The 24,811-nt window shown below is 39.4% G+C and overlaps 1 protein-coding gene across 1 annotated transcript in view; it reads left to right on the plus strand.

Annotated features, from left to right (window-relative positions):
• The first annotated feature begins 6,111 nt into the window (after window positions 1-6,111).
• LOC110970633 (B-cadherin-like) overlaps window positions 6,112-24,811 on the plus strand; it is a 35,244-nt gene continuing 16,544 nt past the window's right edge. The window contains 6 exon segments of the mRNA XM_022220936.2: window positions 6,112-6,516; window positions 7,604-7,718; window positions 11,164-11,252; window positions 11,855-12,019; window positions 12,922-13,062; window positions 13,503-13,658. Coding sequence (XP_022076628.2) covers window positions 6,466-6,516; window positions 7,604-7,718; window positions 11,164-11,252; window positions 11,855-12,019; window positions 12,922-13,062; window positions 13,503-13,658 — 717 coding nt within the window. The 5' untranslated portion in view covers window positions 6,112-6,465.

The raw sequence follows: 24,811 nt of genomic DNA on the forward strand, positions 1-24,811 counted from the left end.
TGGGACTTTAGACTGTAGACCAACTGACATTAGGCACATCAGATGCAGAAACGTTTGCATGCTGGCAAGGTAGTGCAGTATTTCAGTATTTCAAATTTGTATTCCTTTCTGTGAATCTGACAGCATTTGAACATGTTAGCTTAATGTCTGAATAAGCACCCTGTTCACTATTTCATGCAAATGTCAATGGTAATCTCACTAGGTAAGACCCGCTGACCTTTCTGGATGACTTGCAACACAGCACAAGTCTGAACTCCATGCAGTCACATTTACAGACAGAGATACACAAGATTAAGATGTCTGAAGGTTGTTGAGGAAGATTTTTTCCAATTTTTTTTAGCACAAATATTGGTCCAAAAACATCACAAGAAGCAAAAGAAACAGTTTACTACCAAGTTCATGAAATTTAATGTGCTCTACAGTTTCACATCTATTAAAAACTGAAATATTAAAAAAAAAAAAAATCTTAATGTGACAAAGAGACTTCAGCAGTTTAGATTTGTGAGATTCACCAATCATGAACATGGGCCTTTTTTGACAAAATATTTAAAGGAATATAAAGTTTGGTTTGTTGATTTCAGGTGTTTGCTGTTTTTTTCCCTCTACGTTTATTCAATTCCTTCAGTGTCAAACAGTAGAAGGATCCATATGAATGTCTCCAAAGACAGAGAGCTGTACTATTTAAGCACATCACACAACAGCAGTAGCTTCATGAATTACTACTCTTTGATATGGAGACAGGATCAGTCAGATCTCTAATGATAAGTACTTTTTTTCACCTCAGACATCTGTGCTGTCTCACACAGTCACAGTTTATCAGCTGCTATTATATAACTTATGGGTGATCCTCATTTTGGATCCTGAGAACACAGCTGGTGGGATATTTTCATTTCACTGTTGATAAAGTAGTTGCAGATTATTATCACACATAGGCAACATTTTCACAGTTTAGGGAAATAATTTGGACAGCTTGATAATATGTATAACTTGACGTATTGTCCAGTCTCTCATGCTTGATAAATATCACGTGTATAAATATCACATATCACTGTCTTGGGTATGTCTGAATGAAGTCATAACGAATATTAATGTACAAGTGATCTATATCTGAATTAAATGTCATCACAGACAAATAAATGTACGTCTGAAAATGACTAAAGTTGATGTGTGACTTCATTGTTTCCCTGTGTTTTACATACCTATTCAGATTAACATAACCTGGAAGTTTTAAAAATCTGTCCTTTGAATGGAATTTGGGGGAAATGTATATTCGAATGACCTAAAACACTGTGTTCATGTGGATGAGGCCGAGACATAGAGGAAAATTCTTTCAAAAATGTTTGTATTTGTGTGGACTGAGGTATTTCTTCACAGGGTTCCAGGCGTACTTTTTTCCTTGGAGCACAGTGGCCTCTAACTTAAAATTTTAGGAGCGCAAGCAGAAAATTTAGGGGTGCACACCGAAATCGACTTGCAAAGTAAATATTCACATTTCCTCTCATTTTCTCTGTATTACTGACAAATACTTGAACAATAAATGCAGAAACTACAATGTTTTCAATTCACATTTTATTGTGGAACAGTTGACACAATATAATAAACAGCTAAAGGTGGGTGTCCACTCGATGCGATTTTCCAGCAAGGCAATCTTCTTCTGAAAATCGCACGGATGGCGGGCGGTCACAAATAGACCACAACATTATCACGTGACAGCGTTCGAGCAACACCAGGCCACTACTAGTCATGTGACCGACCTTTCAGCATGACAGTCTGGCAGGCATGTCAGATAAACACACCGGCTTGGCTGCAAACTTTCCCTTTTATTTTAAAAAACACCTTCTTCTTCTATGGTGTTCGCCTCCTTTCTTCTTCTTTTGGATTTATTGTCAGTTAGCAAACCAGCTCATTTGTGCACTGTCAGCTACTGGGCTGAAGTGTGGAGCAGACGTTAGTCAGCAACAAAAATATTCAATTGTAATTTTTAAAAAAAATCGGCAAATTTACTGGTAGAGTAGATGAAAAATTTACTGGCACTGTCTCAAATTTTAGTCACAAAATGCAACCATTTAATCGCAGTCTGGAGCCCTGTTTCATATTTTTTCAAATGACAATTATAGACTTCTTTATTTTTAATGTGTTATAATTGTTCACCCAGTGATAGAAATAATAAAGTTTGTGATTTTAGTACAATTTGTATATTCCAAAATTAATTTACTAAAAATAAAATAACCTTGGGAATGGTACACTCTGAACTTGAGTTCAGAAAACGAATTCAGCTACGACTGAGCCTGTTTGCTATTCAGGGTAAATAAACATGGATTCAGTGCTTTATTTGCTTTTATCCAATAAATTACTAGCATTTAAGGCAGTTTATATACAATTGTTTCCAAAAGGAGTAAACTGAGACGAAATGAAGTCAACAAACATTAGCATGGATCATCTAGCACCTGAGAATATCCTGTTACAAGCACAGTTACCTTTAGCAAGCTAGCAGTCTATCAAATCCTAAATTCCATCCATTCTCTATACACCACTTTATCCTCACTAGGGTCGCGGAAATCCTAAATTGATGTGTAATATTTTAAAAAAGCATTTTCAAATTTTCCACACATTTAGCTGCTCAGCATTAGATTACTGTGATAAATGTGAAGTTGTTTAAGAATCGCAAAGTTTCTAGAAGATGTTCCTGAGATGGAAAGAGTGAAAATGCTCAGGTAGGCTAACGCTAGCTGGCTTTCATCAAGATTAGCTCATGAAAAGTTTAAAACATAATTTATTATTTTTGCAGTTTGTACAAAAGAAATGCTTCTTTCAAATATGCAAATTCCAGTGACATAACTATTTAAATGCATAATGTCCTTATTTAGTATTGTACTTTTTGTGGCCAGCAGGTACTTTACATCTCTATCTATCTATCTATCTATCTATCTATCTATCTATCTATCTATCTATATATATATATATATATATATATATATATACCGGGCTTTGCAAAAGTAAAGACGTTTACATGTCGGAGTGAAAAATTCCATTAAATAAACTGAAAGTTCTACCTTATAGGCAGGTGTCCTTAATACAATTTTTTCTCCGGTGAAGTTGTATCAAGATGGAAGTCAAAATAGTTGAGATATCTGCTCTCCTTCATGCTGGCCACAACAAGTCTGACAGAGCCAAGCAGCTGAACATCAGCCGGATGACCGTCTACAGAGTCGCGGAGAGGCTCAAGAATGGTGAAGATCTTTCAGTGATCTTTCAAGAATGGTGAAGACCTGAAAGATCTTCACCATTCTTTAGCCTCTCCGCAACTCTGTGGACGGTCATCCGGCTGATGTTCAGCACAAAGGAGAGCAGATATCTCAACTCTTTTGACTTCCATCTTGATACAACTTCACCGGAGAACAAAATTTGTATTAAGGACACCTGCCTATAAGGTAGAACTTTCAGTTTATTTAATGGAATTTTTCACTCCGACATGTAAACGTCTCTAAAGATCATGAAACCGAGTGTAACAGAACTTTTGCAAAGCCCGGTATATATATATATATATATATATATATATATATATATATATATATGTATATACATACACACGTGGACAAAATTGTTGGTACCCCTCAGTTAAAGAAGGAAAAACCCACAATTCTCACTGAAATCACTTGAAACTCACAAAAGTAACAATAAATAAAAATGTATTGAAAATTAAATAATCAAAAACAGCCATTACTTTTGAATTGTTGATTAACATAATTATTTAAAAAAACAAACTAATGAAACAGGCCTGGACAAAAATGATGGTACCTCTATAAAAGATTGAAAACTATTTGACCAGAGTGACATGATTAACTCAGGTGTGTCATTTAATTGACATCACAGGTGTTTCCAAACTCATAATCAGTCAGTCTGCCTATTTAAAGGGAGACAAGTAGTCACCCTGCTGTTTGGTGAAAAGGTGTGTACCACACTGAACATGGACAACAGAAAGCGAAGGAGAGAATTGTCCCAGGACATCCGAAAAAAAATTATAGACAAACATCTTAAAGGTAAAGGCTATAAGACCATCTCTAAACAGCTTGAAGTTCCTGTGACAACAGTGGCTCATATTATTCAGAAGTTCAAGACCCACGGGACAGTAGCCAACCTCCCTGGACGTGGCCGCAAGAGGAAAATTGATGACAAATTGAAGAGACGGATCGTTCGAATTGTATCCAAAGAGCCCAGAGCAACCTCCAAAGAAATTAAAGGTGAACTCCAAGGCCAAGGTACATCAGTGTCAGATCGCACCATTCGTCGTTGTTTGAGCCAAAGTGGACTTCATGGAAGACGACCAAGGAGGACACCACTGCTGAAAAAAACTCATAAAAAAGCGAGAGTTGAATTTGCAAAAATGCATGTTGACAAGCCACAAAGCTTCTGGGAGAATGTCCTTTGGACAGATGAGACCAAACTGGAGCTTTTTGGTAAGGCACATCAACTCTATGTTCATAGACTCAAAAACCAAGCATACGAAGAAAAGAACACTGTCCCTACGGTGAAACATGGAGGAGGCTCAGTAATGTTTTGGGGCTGCTTTGCTGCATCTGGCACAGGGTGTCTTGAAAGTGTGCAAGGTACGATGAAATCTGAAGACTATCAAGGCATTCTGGAGAGAAATGTGCTGCCTAGTGTCAGAAAGCTTGGTCTCAGTCGCAGGTCATGGGTCTTCCAACAGGACAACGATCCAAAACACACAGCCAAAAACACCCAAGAATGGCTGAGAGAAAAGCGTTGGACTATTCTAAAGTGGCCTTCTATGAGCCCAGATCTGAATCCCATTGAACATATGTGGAAGGAGCTGAAACATGCCATTTGGAGAAGACACCCATCAAACCTGAGACAACTGGAGCTGTTTGCTCATGAGGAGTGGGCCAAAATACCTGTTGACAGCTGCAGAACGCTCACTGACAAATACAGAAATCGTTTAATTGCAGTGATTGCCTCAAAAGGTTGTGCAACAAAATATTAAGTTATGGGTACCATCATTTTTGTCCAGCCCTATTTCATTAGTTTGTTTTTTTTAAATAATTATGTTAATCAACAATTCAAAAGTGATGGCTGATTTTGATTATTTAATTTTCAATAATTTTTTATTTATTGTTACTTTTGTGAGTTTCAAGTGATTTCAGTGAGAATTGTGGGTTTTTCCTTCTTTAACTGAGGGGTACCAACAATTTTGTCCACGTGTGTATATATGCCTTACTTCTATTAAATCTAGTGCTGTCTATAAACCAGCGTAGTTAATATACAATGAAAACAAGAAAGCAAGTGTTTTTATTTATTTAATAATGTAGATAAATAGCAGATAATATCAAACCTTACTGTCAGTCAGTTTTGTTTGGGCAGCCAGTGGTCACTCTGACACAGTGCAGGCTATTAACCCACAAAGCTTTCAGTCAGCTGATGTCCAGACAGTCAGGAGAAGAGAAGCACAGATGGATGAAGGAAGTGCTCTTTTCTCAGGATTAAATATTGATGTTTATTAGCACAGAGAATGACTTCAATGAGCACATTAAGAAAATGGTTTGTAAGACTCAGTGTAGTACAGCCTATTAGCAAAAGATTTCTGAGATGTTGTCTACTCAAATGACAGTAAATACAGAGGTCAAAATAAAGTTCAGTTGACAGAAATTAGTGCCATGTGCTCTATAAACTCTGTGTTGGCCTATTCTGAGTACAGTTAGCCTATTCTGAAATGTCTCACCATTTAAATTAGGATCTCATTTCGTCGGATGAAAATGGAGAAACTGAAACTTCCACTGGGCTTTAGAAAGCATTTGGGTGACTTTTGGACAGGTTTCACACCAATTCTAAACAAAGTGTTTGATTGGACACTTAATATTAACTTCACAAATGAAAAATATCTTCTGTTAGCAGTTACAATATGTTTGGGTTGTCATTCTTAGTGAACAGTCATGGTTGGAAACTTTATTCGAGAGAGAGAGAGAGAGAGAGAGAGAGAGAGAGAGAGAGAGAGAGAGAGAGAGAGAGAGAGAGAGAGAGAGAGAGAGAGAGAGAGAGAGAGAGAGAGAGAGAGAGTTGTGTGTTTGGAGAAGAGGAAACGAGACAGAAAGCACCTCGCTCTACTCAGATAACTAACAATTCTGTCAGCGTGTGACTAATATCTGATGTACATGTCTGAGCTGTTCACCACTGAGACAGCAACAGAAACTACTGGTTTCTGCCTTCTCAGGTATGTTCGGTTCAGTCTCTATGACCATATGAGGAACCCGGAACCCGCGCACCTGTGAGCTGACGTCATAAGCTGAAAGTACCTGTGGGGACTCGCCTGCTGAGAGCTTCAGTTACGGGAAGTACCTCGAAGAGAACAGAAGACGACGCCAGTTTACAGAGGAATATATTTATCATCTGTCTCTTTTATATTTTTTCCTACTTTCTTGTGGGGTCTATTGAAAGAGGATTTACAGACAGATGGGGACCGCTCGGTTCGCGGTTTTGGGCGTTCTGGTCTTAGTTTTTCAGGTGAGACTTCCTCCTGTCCGGGGAACTTCACTTCAGGAAAGGTTTTCCTTTATTTTCACCGTGTACCTTAAACTAGTGTGTTCATTAGACAGAACACAGTTTGGATAATGGTGAGAGCATTTTCCTCCTCGTTCTCTCGGGATAACGTCGCTATTCGTCCAATCGCTTAGATTCCCACTTTTCTCAGCCAGGGCACTTGCAGCTCTGAGCTCTGTTGAAGTGGTTGGTGACGAGGACGGCTGTTCAGCTAATGGTCGAGTTCATTGTAACAAGGAACTGCTTCATTAGCTTAGCAAACTTAAAGTGGTCACGATCTCATCACGCAACTAATCCCAAAGTAATACTGATACCAATGTGTCCACCTCGTAGCTCACACCGTAGCTTTAAATCGCCATTTTATGAACTACTTGAGTCTTCCTCCGCCTCAAGCGCTCGGTAGATACTCGGCCTCGCCCTTGTTTAGTGACGCTGCTGCAGGTTAAATTACTCATCGTGTTTCAATTTGACCGCTTGTAATCCTTTAAAATTTGTTCACACCAATCCAGTATTTGTTGTAATCATACTCAGAGGTAGTTTCTCAAGCAATTCTAACAGAATCACAGTATTGCTGTGAACACAGTGTCTGACCCAGTTTTATGCATTCAAGTGGTTTACAGCTGACTGATTGTTACCTGAGGAAAATGCGAACATTTTTTACCTCCATCTTTTAAAATGTGATTATAAAAAGATTTATTTAGAGATTCCTTTTTGCCAAACTAAGAGATTAGCAAGAACAGAACTAAAACCAAACTTAAAAGTTGCCCATCAGCAGAACAAGTACATCTTTCTCACTGTCGTTCATTCAAATTAGAGTTGCAACTTAAAATTTTTTCAGTGTCAGTTTTTGTGCTGATATCTTTAGAATTATTGGAATATTGGTTTTGTCTTGCGAGTGTCATAAAATACTAAGTGTACCTGTTACAGTTCCTCACATGAGCTTACATGTCTTGTTTGACCAACAGTAAAACAAAACTGGTTGATTTAGTTTTATGTATATTGATGATCAACTAATAATTAGACATGTAAATTGCTGTTTCTGCTCTCTTAGGCTTCAGCTTCACTGACTGCTGAGGAGACGACATGTGCACCTGGATTTGAGTCGGATCTGTTGATCTTCAAAGTGACCAGAATGTACCTGAGTTCAGGCATGAGACTGGGTAAAGGTAAGAGCAATCTAAGAAACTCTCCAACAGGTTGTTGCCTAATGCACGCAGTCCTGATGAACCTGTGGTGGTAATTTGTAATGTTAAGTATAATTTTAACTGTAAGATTTTTAATTTGTGTAAAGCATCTGGACCTGTTAGAGCCATAGATGAAACTTGTTAGCTTTTGTAAAGTGCTCCGCTGACTCAGATGGGCATCTTCAGACTACCTGTTTGCATTGTTCTCACATGAAACCCTCAAACAACCGAAGGTCTCAGCTTGCACTCACTCTGCACCTCATGTAATGCTCTTACCTACAGGCAAAAACAATGTGCCCAAGCCTGTTTTGCAGGCTTTGATTCTAAAAGGATGTCAAATACTCAAAGAAAAGCAACACATTATATTTTTGTGTCAGTTTACTGGAGGGGGTTATGCATTTTGTGTATTTGCATATATGGATTGCTGGATTGTTTTTGTGTTGTTGCCTTTTTTTTTTGGTTATGTAATGTTAGTTTCCTCTGTTCTCTCTTTTTCTCCAGTTTCCCCATGTTTGTTCATCAGTTAAATACTGGATAGTTGTGTATAGCTGTATAACTTTAAGACTATATATTGTAAATAAGAATTTACAAAAAATTCCTTTTGTGATTAAAAAGGATGAATTGAATTGACAAATCACAGACATGAAGTATCTTTGTAGTTTGTACCTGGGTACAGGTTGCTTATTTCCTTGGAGTAGGCCCTAACAGAAACACTCAGACTTTGATAAAAGCTGCTCTACAGTGCCAGTCATCTTGTGCAGGGTTGTTGAGTGAAGCTTTTCCCATAATGCATTGTGAAAGAGGTGGGGGCTTGAGCCAAAATGACAGAGCTCCCCTTTCATACAGAAGCACTGATCGACAGAGTTTACCAAGAGATACTTTAACTCCTCTGTTGATCCTGGTGACATAGAGTCTGTGTAAATATCATGATAATGTGCACTTTTTCCTGATGAGCTTTTTGGTGCTGTGTTATGGTAGGTTTACCATCAACAAAGTATACAATGTGTTTTTGTGTGTGTGGTTTAGCACTAGAGATAAATTGCATCAGACTTTAACTCAGTTAAATTTGCTTATTGTCTAGTATAAGCATTGCTGACTTTTAAGAGATTGACTGGCAGTCTACATTAAACTATAGAGGAGTAATATGGAAACACTTTATAGTTTTCCAACATTTCAAAAAAAAAGTTGACTGTCCTGTGGTTGGTGTGTTATCAGTAAGGCCAGTGCTGGGAAAATACTGACCACTGAAATATCCCAACTCCTTGTTGCCTCAAAGATTTTAATAACTCAATTGCAAACCGAGGTAAGTCAATTGGTTTAATTGGACCTACTCATATCAGTACAATTGAAGGTTATATTAATAATACATTGATTATAATTAAGAAATCCCAACAAGTAGTGTTTTCTGGGACCAACAGAGCCAGCTTGATGCCTTATCAAGTTGCTAGTTGCTAGCAGTTTGTCATTGATTGAATCTTTAAGGTCTTTAACCCATCTTTTCTTTGATCATTACTTCTCTGTGTCTAATTACATGGAGAGAAACTTGGTACTGCATCAACTAACCCATTTTGACAGTATCATTTGAAGAGTGGTGCTATTATTTTTCTAACCCATTGGGACTAACTTTAGCTAAGTACCAGAAGTATTTGTTGATGTTATTTGTTAGCTCTGTTATCTCATATTCTCAAAAAACAATTTCTCAGTCTGGACCCAGATGTTTCCATGAATAAATTTAGAGGAGTAAAACTTTCTGCTAAGATATAATGTTTGTCTAAGTGGCTGTTTAAAGCACTGATATCGAATGCATTGTTCCCTGTGGACATGGCATCTGACAATGCTAAAACTCCACAATACAACTTTAACTCAAAGTTCACACAGCCTGATGGATACCATACTACATGTTCCTGAGCTACTCGGTGTGTGAACAGTTTGGCATTACAGTTTTTATTTGTTTTTTGTTTATCAGAAACATTGCTCGTTATTCTTGACTCAGCAAATCTTTTTTGATTATTACCTGATATGCTTTGTGCAGTTGCAACATCAGTTTGATGAGGTAACCTTATTCCTTATGACATTTTCCACCAGTTGTTGAGTAGTTAAGTCCTGGATGATATTTAAAAGTGAGTGAGAGAACTGGTAATGTCTTGGATTTGATTTTAAAATACAGATGCAATTTTAAACTCAGGTGATGACAGAAAGGGGTAAAATGAATGTATTGTTTTTCCGTTGACAGTCACTGACTTCAAGCAGCTAACTGAAATGCCAAAAATAAGAAAAATAAATTTATGTACACATGCTATACATCAACACTCAGCATGCAAACATTTGACCAATCAGATGAAGCCCCTGGCTGGCTGTCAGCAAGCTTCAGATTAACTGCTGTCAGTTTGAAGGCAATTGGTTGAGGAAGGAGAGAACAGCGAGGAGCACTTCAATAGAGGTTTTAGGAAAATAATTTGAGGGGGGAATTGGACTTCATTGCTCTTTTTTAACATTAATTGTGTTCAATGAAAGTATTTTCAAAACTAGAAGAGCACTCTGAGAGCGCAGTACTCTGCCAAGGCTGTTCATTCCCCCGTATAGCATTGTGTGCAATGTCTTTTCTAACGGAGGAACTTCAGCACTGTCATGAGTTCATGTCACATTACACTAAACAATATTCAACACATTACCTTTAATCTGAAGAAAAAACTCTTGTTTAAACTTCAACTAGCAAGTGATTATTTCAGATTTTGATAGTTTCATTGAAATTGGCATTGAAAAATTAAGTTGTTTTCTCAGATCTTTTATGAATCTGATAAAACTGAAAAAAGTGGTGATGTATACAAATTTCAGATTGTCTTCAGTGCTTACAGTTTTAGGTGAACATGAAATTATTTTGTACTTCAGCTAATCACAAAAGCTGAATGTTTAGGCAGGGTCACTAACAATCTGAAGTCCAACATAAAGTTTCAGTCTGTCATACAGGTAGAGCTTTGTTTCATAGTCAGTAAATCTGACCTCTAAGTTGGAGACGCGACAAACTGAGAAAGTGGGTCGCAGCAGTGCTCCTGGTGAAAAAGTTTTGTCTGGAACCCTGTATTGTTGTTATGGGTGTAGTTACACTTTAGTACATTCACGACAAAGTCAGTCACAAATATCTGCTAGTTATTTTTTTGTGTGTTGACAAGTCTTACTCCATCTTTCCTCCCACTATCACCAAATGCTGCTTGCTGGGAAATTGTTGGGTTCTGCTGTATATTAATATCAAATGCTTCACTTTGATGTTTGTAGTTTCTTATGTATTGTTGTCCTAACCTCACAAAATACAGTGCGTTAAGATGACTTAAGTGCTGTTTTGATACCATAAACAAATTTGAACTGAGCTTAAATTTAACTGAATTTGCCACATTTGTAATGGATAGCTTGTTGTTCTGTCTTTTTCTAGTGGGCTTCACTGGCTGCACAGACCACACAAGATTTACTTTCATCAGTGATGACAGCCACTTCAAGGTTCAGACGGACGGCATATTAACTGTTAGTGAGTTTATCTGATTTGATTACAACATTACAGTTTATAATGGTCACCTCCAAAATATCCCTACATGAGTTTTGTCAGGGTCTTGGGGTAACTGTGTTGAGGTAATAGAAATAAGAAAGCAATGGGAGGGTTGGAGAGATTTTTTTATTTTATTTTTTACAGAACTTTGAAAGGTGTGATATTGTTGTCTTATGATTTGCTACCATCGAAACCAGGTTGTAATATAACATAGTAAACTTTAAAGTGGAGTGGAGAAAAATAAATCACAAGGTGAAAATTTAGATCATGTGTGCCTGATGTCTGCTGCACTGAAAATATCTGTCTTAACTGTAGCAGAGTAACTTCTCATGAATTTTTAGTTAAATATGACACAGATTAACCTACACTCCTTGAAATATTGTAGATTTAGCAGCAACAGCCATGATCACTTCTGACGATCATTTACTGATTATTCCTTATGTACCCTTCACAAGTTGGCAATGAATGTTGTAATTATTGCAGTGGTTCAGTTAGCCACAATTTGAAATTGTTTGACATTAAATGCAGGAATGTTTCCAGAATGTGACTTTGGTTCATGAGTGTTTTTTTTCCCCTCCAGGTAAACAAACAGGTTGTTCTTCGTAAAGGACAACACAATTTTAACATATCCTCTTTGGACTCACAAGGTCTCAAAATGACTGTTCCTGTCAAGGTAGTGCATGATGGGCACCACCACCAAAATGTTGAGCATCACCATCGGCAAAACCACAATAATAACACAGAGGTAGTGGATGAACTAAATTGACAAAGTAATTTGTTCTATAAATATCTTTTTTTTTTTTTTTTTTTCCTCCAAGAAATTACAATTGCTGGTCCAACATGCACCATATTGTTTACAAGGGCTTTAATTATTCAAGACCAGAGGCAGTCTGAGAGAAAGGTCTGCATGCAAAGACTGTTTTACTTTAACACACACTGCCCCTCTGTGGCTGTGTATGAAAAGGTTTTATTTTATTGGTCTTCATTGCTTTATCACTGCAGCCATATTAGATTATATGCAAGACACAAAATTGAATATTAAAATGCATGAATACATCATTTCAGTTTGTGTAACGTAAGGTAACAACAGTACTTCAGTCTTTACAGCACACATGAACTTTTTAAGCACCTTCTTTGTTCTAACCAGATGATATGAAGGCTGCAGTTCTTTTTCTGTGCCTGTGTCTTTTGCCCTGCATGACTCTGTTAGAATCTGTTGAAGTACATAAGCTAATAATTATCCATTAATCCATCCATCTATCGATTTTTCTCCTGCCTAAAGGGCAGTGGCCCATGTTACTTCTTCAGGCTGTGCCTGATCGAGTCACACGGGACCCTAAGGCTCGACCACCAGACGTGCTCTGACAAGCTCCTCTTTCATTGGGTTTATGACTATTAGAGAACCTTTCAAATAGGAGTCATCCAAACAAATGTTCTGTACTTTATTGTCTAATAGTCATTGTCATCATATTTGTTCCTGTTTGGGTGCAGAGAGGATGTTCTCCTGGCTCAAATGGGTTAGGAGATAGGGTAGACCAATTTTAAGCTAATGCTGATTAATGCTTTTCATTCTAGATTGCTCCATTCAAGGAGTAGAGTGGTCTACTTTCAACCCCTCACTGACAAAAAATTTGCATGTTTTCCTAGAGTGCAGCAGATCCACAGGTGTATATTCTGTATTTCCCCAAGTCTGGTGAAAGGCTGAGGCGGAGGAAGAGAGATTGGGTTATTCCTGACCTATCTGTTGTTGAGAATGACAGAGGACCCTATCCCCTCAAAGTATCTCAGGTAAGAATCAGAATCACTTTATTCATCCCCGAAGGGAAATTCAGTTGTCAGGGTTCTTATCTGTTTAATTTAGAATTGAATAGCCTGACTGCTGATGGCAAGAAAGATTTCCTAAATCTTTCGGTCTTGCAGAGGAAATAAAGTCCCTGTTACTGAGAATGTGATAGCGAACTTCTTTCTTTGTTTTGCTATTTGTCATAGCAAGGATATTTGGATGTTCATTCCTACCACAGTAATTGTGCTGTGATGGGTGTTTTTTATTTGATTTATTTTTTATATTTCTACTTGTAGTATGTTCAAAAAAGCTTTGGATTTTCTTGTGTTGCACAGTGTACAGAAGTTAGATATTCACTAACCCTGTAAACTTGAGATTGTTTCTTGGAACAACAAATTTGATTTTGAAGTTGTTTTGCAAAATTGTAACACTGTGTTTTGCCCAGATCCGCTCCAACGAAGATAAAATAAAGAAGATCTTTTACAGCATCACTGGTCCAGGAGCTGATCAACCTCCAGTTGGTCTTTTTACTATGGACAGAACAACTGGAATTTTGTATCTCACACAACCACTTGACAGAGAGAAACAAGATAAATATACGGTAAGCCTCCTCTGTCCTGGTTTTATACACACTCTTTCCCTTTCCAAATACTCATCCTACCACTACCTCAGAATAGTGGCTCTGCTTAATTTTAGTTGATATATATTAGGGATGGGAACAGATTCGATCCAGTTTTGGATTCGGGTTCCGATACCAACGAAATTCACAGATCGGAAATTTCAGATCCTACCTGCAGAGATTTCTGATGCATGAGCCTATTGTACTTGATTTGTGCTGTTCAGATGCAAACTTGTGTGTGTGTAAGATGTTTACACTGATTGCATTTTTCTTTTATTTCATATATTTGATATTGGAACACCTTGATTTGTTGATGCTACAAGAGCCAGTATACATAATTTGTGCTGATCAGATGGAGAAGTCCTTTGTATTTTCCAAAGTTGTTTAAATCAATCCACTGGACTTTAAGAAAGTTCCTTGAAGACATTTCACCTCTCATCCAAGAGGCTTCTTCAGTTCTGGTGGTGGTTGGTGTTGCCTCAGCTTTTAAACCTCTGTGAGGTGTGTTCAGGGCTATTGTTCCAACGACCAATGCCAAGACTCAGCTGACTACTCAACGATTGTCATTGTATCGGTGTGGGTCGTTAAATGCACCGATGTCACTCAGCCCTCGTGTGCTAATGGTGGTCATTAGCGTGAGTCTGCTGAGTAGTTCTTTTGGGGAGTTTTGAAAGGACCTGATTGTAAATCGGCCAAAGATGATGTCGCAGACCACCCGCCCTGTTCAGTGATGGCTTCTCTACTTTGACATGGATGGCTTCTTTCACTCCTCTCTCAAACCATCTGCCCTCCCTGTCCAAAATCTGAACATTGGTGTCCTGAAACGAGTGTCCTTCTTGCTTAAGGTGAAGGAACAGGGTTCCCATGCGTCCTGGAAAACCTGGAAAATGACTGACCAATTTTCCAGTCATGGAAAACATATAGAAAATGAGAAAAAAAGGTCAAATGTCCTGGTAACGGTTAACTTGTCCTGGAAAAATATATCTTCCCCTTGTCAATGCAAACGGGTTACAAGTTATGCGCATGCATGTGTGTTGTCACCGTATTTTGTGGGCAACATTAAGACATATAATATATATAAAATAGCGCTTCTCTGCTTCGAGCCGGCACGGCGCCCCATGTGATGCTACCAGCCAATCAAATTTGCATTCCCCTTAGTTGGCTGTAACTTGCGAGATGAAACACAACTCTGATATCGACATAGCGGCGGCTTAACAGGTATGGGCCATGTTTCACTCAGTAGTTCAGTTGTTTTATTGTCTGATAAAAATAAGGGAATAAAAACATTAGGAATTCTGTTGTGTGGGTGGTGTGGGTGTTGCGACACCCGCACTTTTACTGAAACATCATTTCATCCCCCTCACTGCCGAGGTGTGTGGTGTCGTCCGCATAAACTACATCTTCCCACAACAGCTGAGGGTGCAGCTGAGTGTTTCATGTCTGAAATCAAACTTTCAGTCGATGACGCCGGTCAGCACCGTAGAATACAGTCTATGGTCAACACAGATAAAGTCTCTGTCGCGAAAAATCCGCCTGCGTATGATGGTGACGTCATGGTGACATTGCTCACTTCACCTCCTCCGTATCAATCGGTAGTCGAGTTGCAGACACTGGAATGCGAATTTAGCGTGCACACGCTAATAAGCAAGAATGTCCAATTAATACAGAGTAAACAATCAACATGTCAGTCTGGAAACAGAATATCAGAGGGCAGAGGTTCTCAATAAACGAGGTTATAAATGATGGAACTAGGAGAGACCAGGACCAGATGAGCATGAGGGTGAACTGTCCTGGCTACTGTTTACATGTCATTGTGCACATTTTTTCCTCACTGAACCAAACTTTACCCTCTTAAACCCTGATCAGCAAATGAAGCTACATTTGGGCATATTCTGGATATGGCATAGCCTAGCTGTGCTAGACCCAGCTCTTAAGACACAAGGGTCTAGGAACGCTCGACAGGGAGGGAGGCGGGCTAAAAGGTTGTCTTTCAAATCACTCTGCAGCAATTGGGTAGGTATACAACCAATCAGCGCAACAAATAGGCTGACGTAGTTCCTAGAGAGCTGGATTGTGGCTAAGTCCCATTAGCTTCCCAACCAGCGGAGCCAACCGGTATATTAAGGATTTGCCATATCCCGTCGGCGTAAGTCCAAATACGTCTTTCTTAATGAAACACTTCAGTGCCGTCCTTTGTTTATCTTTCAAGTTGAATTTTAGCTTCAAATCTTTAAGGGCTGTGGCCAAAGCCGAGTCGAAAGATAACTGTTTATTGTGCACCGGTTGTTTCTGTCAGAATCATCGCGCCTCTGTCGTCACTTAGTTACGCCCGCCTTCTGACTCTACACTTCATGGTGATTCGTAGGGCCAGTTTTAGGAGCATCCAACCTCGAGCCTCATGGAGGGTAAGCTAGACCCACCCTGGCAGAGAATTAAATTTGTTGCCGTGGGTTGTCTAGCGCTGCTAGGCTAGATATGGCATATTTAGGGCTGTCTTTTCGAACAGTAGGTGGCATATTTTTGGGTAATTTGTTTTAAATCTGATCACATTTTTTCAGGTGTATACTGGCATACCAAGAGCACATTTTGGTATTTTTCAGGTTCGTATTAAGGTCACATTTTTGCTTTGTTCTGTCATTTTCTGGGCACATTTTGTTACAATTGAAGCACATTGTGGCATTTTTGTCCATATTTTTGCATTAAATTGTCCAGTAGGCCAGCAGAGCCATATTAGACTCCATATGGGCTTAAGAGGGTGAAGAAAAACACATTATCTTCATGAGAAATGCAGGTGCCAGATGTGCAGAAAATCTGAGTTAAGCAATAAACTGATATGAAACAAAGGAAATTGGTCAGTGATTTATTGAAAATATCCTAATATTTAAAAATCAATTGCAACAGAGAAAGTAGGAGAGAAGACAAAGTAGAGTTGGGAATTACCCAGTTGAACACTGTAACTCCAGTTTGTCATGCTAGTGAACTGTTACGCTGTAATCTGTGGTTGTGTTTGCATTATTCTATGATATATCTGCCATAATTATTTTTCATAGATAAATTATAGCCATAGATGCACATCATATGTCTGAGTAATAAGTATAGAAACAATCTGGGTAAATGCAAGTTACAGCCGTAGTAAAGAATACTTCCAAAGAATGAGGGGGACGGGAACGTATTAGTGGATGATGTGATAATGTGTGTCTGTACCGACTGGAAATGTCCTGGAAAATCATTTTGGGGAAAGAGTGGGAACCCTGAGGAAGACTGCCAAATCCTGTCCTGAGGAATTGGCACTCCTGTGTTGAAGAGCCAGTTCCTCAAACTCCCCAAAAGGACTACTCGGCAGACTCATGCTAATGACCACCATTAGCACACTAGGGCTCAGTGACATCTGTGCATTTCAACGACCCCCACCAATACTCACAACCATCGTTGAATAGTCAGACGAGTCTTGGAATTGGTCGTTGGAATAATAGCCCTGAACACACCTCACAGAGTTTTAAAACCTGAGGCAACACCAACCACCACTAGAACCGAAGAAGCCTCTTGGATGAGAGGTGAAGCATCTTCAAGGATCTTTCTTAAAGTCCCGTGGATTGATTTAAACAACTTTGGATAGCCATGACCTGGAAGAATGAGAACCTACACAGACACCCTTTGTATTTTATTTGGAGAAGGGTAGTGTTAGAGAAGTTTATGCTTTGTGTGTGTCTGTCTTGGAATTGGTAAATATTGAGTCAATTTGAAACCCTTGCAGTTACATATTTGTTTTCAGGATGGGATTTTTCCTGTTAATGGGATTTTGTGTTTTTCTGAATATTTTTCTGACCTTATACTTACCTTAAGTCGTCTTTTGGGACTTAGATTCATACACATCATGCTTTCCTGGAATGAACTAAATTTTGGGGAAGATGTTCATTTTAATAGGGTTTATTCTTCCACCCAGCGAAAGTGGTAGCAAGTCTCCTTTTTCAAAATCTTTTAGTAGCAGTAGATAGTTTGCTTTATAAAGTTCCTTGTGGTTATGTGTAATCCAGATTCCTAAATATTTAAATTTCTGGGGACTGATTTTAAAGGGAGTCGGAAATGAAATTTGGCCTGTAAATTATCCAATTGGCATTAGTTCACTTTTTGAGAATTCACTTTATAACCCAATACTTCCCCAAATTCTTTAAGTAAAACGAGTAGTTTTGGAAGGCTGTTGGAGGGGTTTGATATGAAAAGCAACATGTCATCGGCATAAAGTGATACTTTGTGTTCAAGACCCCCACAATGAATTCCTTTGATTTCAGTACACTCCCTCAAGGCAATGGCCAATGGTTCAATTGCTAATGCAAAAAGAAGGGGTGACAAAGGGTAGCCCTGTCGTGTGCCACGTTGGAGCTCAAAAAATGGTGCTAAATTATTGTTGGTGCACACAGCTGCCAAAGGAGTAAAGTACTTTAATCCACGATATAAATTTAGTTCCGAATCCAAAGTTTTGGAGGGTGCAGAAGAGGAAGTCCTATTTCACACAAACGCCTTTTCTGCATCAAGTGAGGTTATGTCCTGAGAATCATTCGGAGATCGGTTGTAATTTATGGTCAGCAAACGTCTAATGTTAAAAAAGGATTGTCTATTTTTAATACATTCCATTTGGTCAGGTGAGATGATGGAAGGTAGGACGTTCTCTAGACGGCGAGCTAACACTTTTGCAAGGATCTTTGTATCTGTATTTAGCAGGGAAATTGGGCAATATGAGCTGCAGTCATGGCGACTTCTTTTGTAAGAATTAAAGAGATTATTGCTTGTCGCATTGTTGTAGGTAAAGAATGGGATAATAATGACTCCTCAAAGACAGCCACTAATAAAGGACTAATTTGATCAGAAAATGTTTTGAAGAATTCTGAGGGGTACCCATCTGGGCCTGGGGATTTTCCTGATTTCATACTTTGTATTGCAGATGCAACATCCATGACAGAGATTGACTCTTCCAGCTTGGTTGCTCCATCAGAGTTAGATAGATAGATTAAACCTTTATTAATCCCACAGCGGGGAAATTTACATTGTACAACAACAAATGGAACACTTATTTACAGCAAGATTTTTATGTAATTGCACAGCATCAGTATTTACATTTTTTTATTCCACAGTTTGTAAATGGTTGAACAGAAACTACTGGGAGCAGGCTTGATTGTAAAGTCTGACTGCAGCAGGAAGGAAAGACCTGCGGTATCTCTCTTTTAGACACCGCGGGTGAAGCAGTCTGTCACTGAAGGAGCTTCCCAGCGATCTTACTGTTTCCTGCAGGGAGTGGGAGGTGTCCTCCATGATAGACAATAGCTTTGTCATCATCCTCCTGTCTCCCACCACCTCCACAGGATCAAGGGGGCAGCCCAGGACAGAACTGGCTTTCTTAACCAGTTTTAGTCTCTTGCTCTCTGCAGCCATGATGCTGCTGCTCCAGCAAACCACACCATACATGATGGCTGATGCCACCACAGAATCATAAAAGGTCTTCAGAAGTGCTCCCTGCAACCCGAAGGACCTCAGTTTTCTAAGGAGGTAGGGTCTGCTCTGACCTTTCTTGTAAAGTGCGCTGGTGTTAGTAGTCCAGTCCAGTTTCTTGTTTAAGTCAACACCCAGGTACCTGTAGGAGTCCACAATCTCAATGTCTGTTCCCTGGATGTTCACTGGTGTAGGAGAAGTGTGTCTGTTCCTGCTAAAGTCCACCACCAGTTCCTTGGTTTTCACCACATTGATCTGGAGGCAGTTCAGCAGGCACCAGTCCACAAAGTCCCGGTTAAGTTTTCTGTACTCCTCTTCTTCTCCGCCCGTGATGAGGCCGACAATGGCAGAGTCGTCAGAGAACTTCTGAAGATGGCAGTTTGTGGTGTGATGGGAGAAGTCTGGCCCGATCTCACGAGGATTCGTGAAACTGTCACGTAAGTTTTAGTTTCGGTTTCGTGCGCACCAACACGATTTCGTCATGTTTTTCGTGCCGCTCACCACGAAATGCGCACCAATGTATTTTAAACGGCGGACTTTTCGTGCCACTCAGAACGTATTTCAAAAGAATGTGTATATTATATTTTTAATGTAAAACCGTGGCGAATCCAACGCTATATTTTGCATGACATCGTTCCTAAACATAACCCTAACCATAACCATAACCTAACCATAAGCCGGTGGTACACTTACCAATTTGCATAGGAATTTCAAGAATGTCCGGCGGCCGGCGGCCGCAAACGCAATCACACAAGCAGTATACGCCGATGGACAGCTTAGATCGTCATGAATCCGCCGGTATAAACCACTTTCAGATGTAATTACCACAGCGAAAAACATTTCGTGGTGAGCGGCACGAAAAACATGACGAAATCGTGTTGGTGCGCACGAAACCGAAACTAAAACTTACGTGACAGTTTCACGAATCCCCGTGAGACCGGGTTGGCAGTGTAGAGGATAAAAAGAAAGGGGGCAAGGACAGTCCCCTGTGGGGCCCCCGTACTGCAGACCACAGTGTCGGACACACAGTCCCCTACCCTCACAAACTGTGGCCGGTTTGTGAGGTGAGAGTCCACTCCTGTCTGCTCCAGCTTGTCCCAGTTTAGGGTAGGGATGTTATTTTTTTTTTAAAGTTCTCCAGGTCCGAATTATTATTAGATTTTGAGGAACTGTACTGTGTCTGGTAGTATTTCACAAAAATTTTATTTATGTCTAGACTGTCAGTACATTTTAAGCCCTGATCATTAAGAATTTATGTAGTAGTTTGGTTAACCGTTCTCTGCTGCAGCTGATGAGCCAGAAGTTTCCCTGTTTTTTCCTCATGTTTATAAATATTACTACACATTTTTGAAATGAGATATTCTGCCTGTCTGGTTGATATAAGATTAAATTCTGTTTGCAATAGTAAACGTTGCATATATATTGCTGATGTGGGTAAGGAACTACATATTGCATCCAGGTTCTGTATGTCACCTGCCAATTTTGTGAGGCGTTCAGTTGTTGCTCTCTACTTCTGTGCATAGTAGGAAATAGGTTGTCCCCTCAAATAAGCTTTCGATGTCTCCCATACAGCAGATGAGGAGGCTTCTGGGGTTTGGTTAGTGTTTAGAAATAATTCAATTTCAGACTTTATATAATTGACAAAAGCCTCGTCTTTAAGTAATAGTGGATTAAGCCTCCATGTACGATAGTTGGAGTGTACTTTGGGAATGCATACTGTCATAGCTAATGGGGAGTGGTCTGAAATCACCATGGCTTTGTAATCGCAGTCTGTTATCAAAGGTAAAAGTTTTTTATCCAAGAGAAAATAATCTGTGTGAAAAAGTCTTGTGTACTGGGGGGAAAAAAAGAGTATTTCCTTGAAATTGGATTATGAAACCGCCGAACATCTACTATACCATAGGTTTTAAGAAAACACTGGATTGTACAGGCTGATTTAGTTGTCAGTGTTTTCTTTTGTGAACTACGATCCACAGCAGGAGATAGGACACAGTTTAAATCACCACCAAGAATGAGGTGACGAGTTTCCATATTTGGAAGTCGCGACAGGACATTGGTGGAAAAAAAACCTGGTCATCCCAATTGGGTGCATATATGTTCGCAAGGATTACCGGGAAACCATAGATTGTACTGACTACAATTACGAATCGCCCGGCCGGATCGGATCGAGTCTACATTTGGTGCTACATTTGGGACAGTTTTATTGATTAGAATGGCCACCCCCCAAGATTTGGAGTGAAAATTGGACTGAAATGATTGGCCTACCCATCCACCCCTTATTCTGAGATGGTCAGAAGTTCACAAATGAGTTTCTTGTAAGAAGGCGATATCTGCCTTAAGTTGTTCTAGGTTACTAAGGACCTTCTTCCGCTTCACTGGGTGATTAAGGGATTTAACGTTCCAACTTACAAAGTTAACTGAGCAACCATCAGCTGACCTGGAGTGATCAATGACCATCAGAGATTATTAAGATATGAAATGAAAACAATAACAGAAAACAGCAAACCAAACGAAAAACGCATCACTAAGGACTCAAACATCTGGCATAATCCCAACCCCTGAACGTTATCACCTAATTGAACCTGGTGATCAGAACATATCCACACATCAAGTGCGTGTATGGTTTACTCTGAACCCGTATATAAACTGGGCTCCCACTGAGCCTATGTTTCTCATGCAGGTTGGCAGCTGAGGGCCAGCAACACTCCACAATAAGTTAGACATAGAGCATGACATACCTGCAGAGGATCAATTGTGCAAAGTAGAATTTAATAATGGTAAATAAAATCAGTCTCTATTAGAGAGGGAGGGAAAAAGTGTCTTCTTACTGTATGTAAAATTTCAGGCATGTGTTTTCTCCCATTCCCTTCAGAGCTAAGATCAGAGGTAGTTAAACAGCTAGGAAGGTGACTGATGGCAGGAAACTGTTATTTTTCTGAAGCTATAATGTATAATGTAAATATTGAATTATGAACAGATGTATGGTCTGTTAGGAATCAATCGGAGCATGCAGTTCGTTTCAGTCACATTTTGTCCTCCGTTGGTTTGATGATATTCTTTTTAACATAAACCATGGCTTTGCTGGGATCTAGGAACTCCTTGTCTTGCCCGTTGTGCATAATACAGAGTCATGCAGGATACAAAATACCAAAGCGGACACCTTGTTGGTTGTGCAGGAACTTCTGTCCCTCTGTAAACGCAGCTCGGGCCTGAGCCACGGTCATGGTGTAGTCCGGAAAAATGGCTACAGGTTAAAGCGGAGCGAGGTCTGGGTTCGGGCACAACGCAGAATCTCTGCACAGTCCTGGTAGTAGTGGAGTTTGGCAATGATGGCTCGCAGTTTTCCATCTTGTCTTTTTGGTGCGAGACTCCTGTGTGAGCAGTCAATAATAATGTCCTTGTCCAGCTTTAGCATATCTTTCAGTAGCTAAGATACGGGTGCCTTGGAGCTTGAGCCTGGCTCCTCCAGGATCCCCAGAATTCATATGTTGCATCGCCGCATTTGTCCTTCCATATCTTCACACTTGCCCATCAACTCAGTTAGCTCTTTCTGCAGGCTTGTCACCGTAGTTTTTAGCATGGTGACTTCATCTGACCACTCCGAGACAGCCTGCTGTCCATGTCCTTCATATTGACTTTCATTTGATCGATCTCACCGCAGGTCGCTGCTGTACTTTTAGCAATCTCACTTCTCACTGCCTACAGTTCGGTTTTGAGGAAATTAAAATCCTCAGAAAGTGCACTTCTCAGCTGTTCTTTAGTCACAGCAGTCATGTCAAACTTCAGAGACAGAAGAATCTGGGCTTTTAAGTCCTCTGTGTCCATACCTGTGGGCTCCGTAGCTCGGGTGTGGCTAGGTGCTGTGTCCAGGCTGTCGGTGGAATCCTGGCTCAAGGAGGTGGTGGGCCTTGCAGTAGCAGACCCGCTGTACTTATATTTTCTCAACCTGGAAGCCATTATCTCAATCAGAAAAAGATGTGGAATGTGTCACTAGGTCCCCAGTCTACGTTCTTTGGTTCAAAACAAAAGTTTAAGAAAAAATATTATCGAAATATTTAAGGTCAGGTCCAGCGGGAGCCCAGCGAAACACGTCTTACTCCATTGCAGCTCACTAGCGCCCCCCACATCATACTTTCTTGTAGAGAAGAGTTTATTACACTCTCATATATAATCAACAATGATGATGATAATATTATTAGGGCTGCAACAACAAATCGATTAAAACGATTTAATTCGATTATTAAAAGCGTCGGCAACGAATTTCATTATCAATTTGTTGTCACTCACCATGTCACAGAGCCGTCCACTTCACCTGCAGAGCTTTGTCAATGCTGACTGACTGAAATAAAGTTTAAAAAAAAAAAAAAACCTCCACCTGCAGGGCGAGTCGAACAGAGCAAGATGGAGACGGATCGGAAGTGATATTTTCAAAGGAAAAGTAAATTCAACAAATGAAACATGACCTACACGAAGAAAACAGTTTGACTGAAGTCCTGAAAAGTGTGGGAGCATTTCACGCTTCACAAAACAAAAAACATGTGGAACATGCAATCTTTACAAAAGTCATTTGAGATGGCATGGGAACAACACAATGATAATACACCACCTGAAACAGAAACATGTTGGAGTCACCGATGAAGATGAACGGAGTTCAACAGCAAATGTAAGTCACTAAATTATCCTATGTTTGTTCCGTTTTAAAGTGAGGAAACTTGACATCAGTCTCTCCGGTAGCTTGCCTGATGCTATCGTTTGCTTGTTAGCTGATTAATGACAGTGAGAGATGCTTTTTATTTCACTTTAATCAGATTAAGCAGGGTTTGAATGTCCTTTATAAATAAACGTAACTTGCACACAAGATTGAGCCTCAAGTTTTAAATAACACTGACAAAGTCTGAGTGAAGACACTGCATTGCATTTAGACAGGGGTTACAGTAAGTTATGTCTACTCAAAAAAGTGTATGTGTGTATATACATACACACACACACACATATATATATATATATATATATATATATATATATATATATATACACACACACACACACGTGGACAAAATTGTTGGTACCCCTCAGTTAAAGAAGGAAAAACCCACAATTCTCACTGAAATCACTTGAAACTCACAAAAGTAACAATAAATAAAAATTTATTGAAAATTAAATAATCAAAAACAGCCATTACTTTTGAATTGTTGATTAACATAATTATTTAAAAAAAACAAACTAATGAAACAGGCCTGGACAAAAATGATGGTACCTCTATAAAAGATTGAAAACTATTTGACCAGAGTGACATAATTAACTCAGGTGTGTCATTTAATTGACATCACAGGTGTTTCCAAACTCATAATCAGTCAGTCTGCCTATTAAAAGGGAGACAAGTAGTCACCCTGCTGTTTGGTGAAAAGGTGTGTACCACACTGAACATGGACAACAGAAAGCGAAGGAGAGAATTGTCCCAGGACATCCGAAAAAAAATTATAGACATCTTAAAGGTAAAGGCTATAAGACCATCTCTAAACAGCTTGAAGTTCCTGTGACAACAGTGGCTCATATTATTCAGAAGTTCAAGACCCACGGGACAGTAGCCAACCTCCCTGGACGTGGCCGCAAGAGGAAAATTGATGACAAATTGAAGAGACGGATCGTTC

Source organism: Acanthochromis polyacanthus, chromosome 15 (assembly GCF_021347895.1).
Source record: "Acanthochromis polyacanthus isolate Apoly-LR-REF ecotype Palm Island chromosome 15, KAUST_Apoly_ChrSc, whole genome shotgun sequence".
Lineage (NCBI taxonomy): Eukaryota > Metazoa > Chordata > Actinopteri > Pomacentridae > Acanthochromis > Acanthochromis polyacanthus.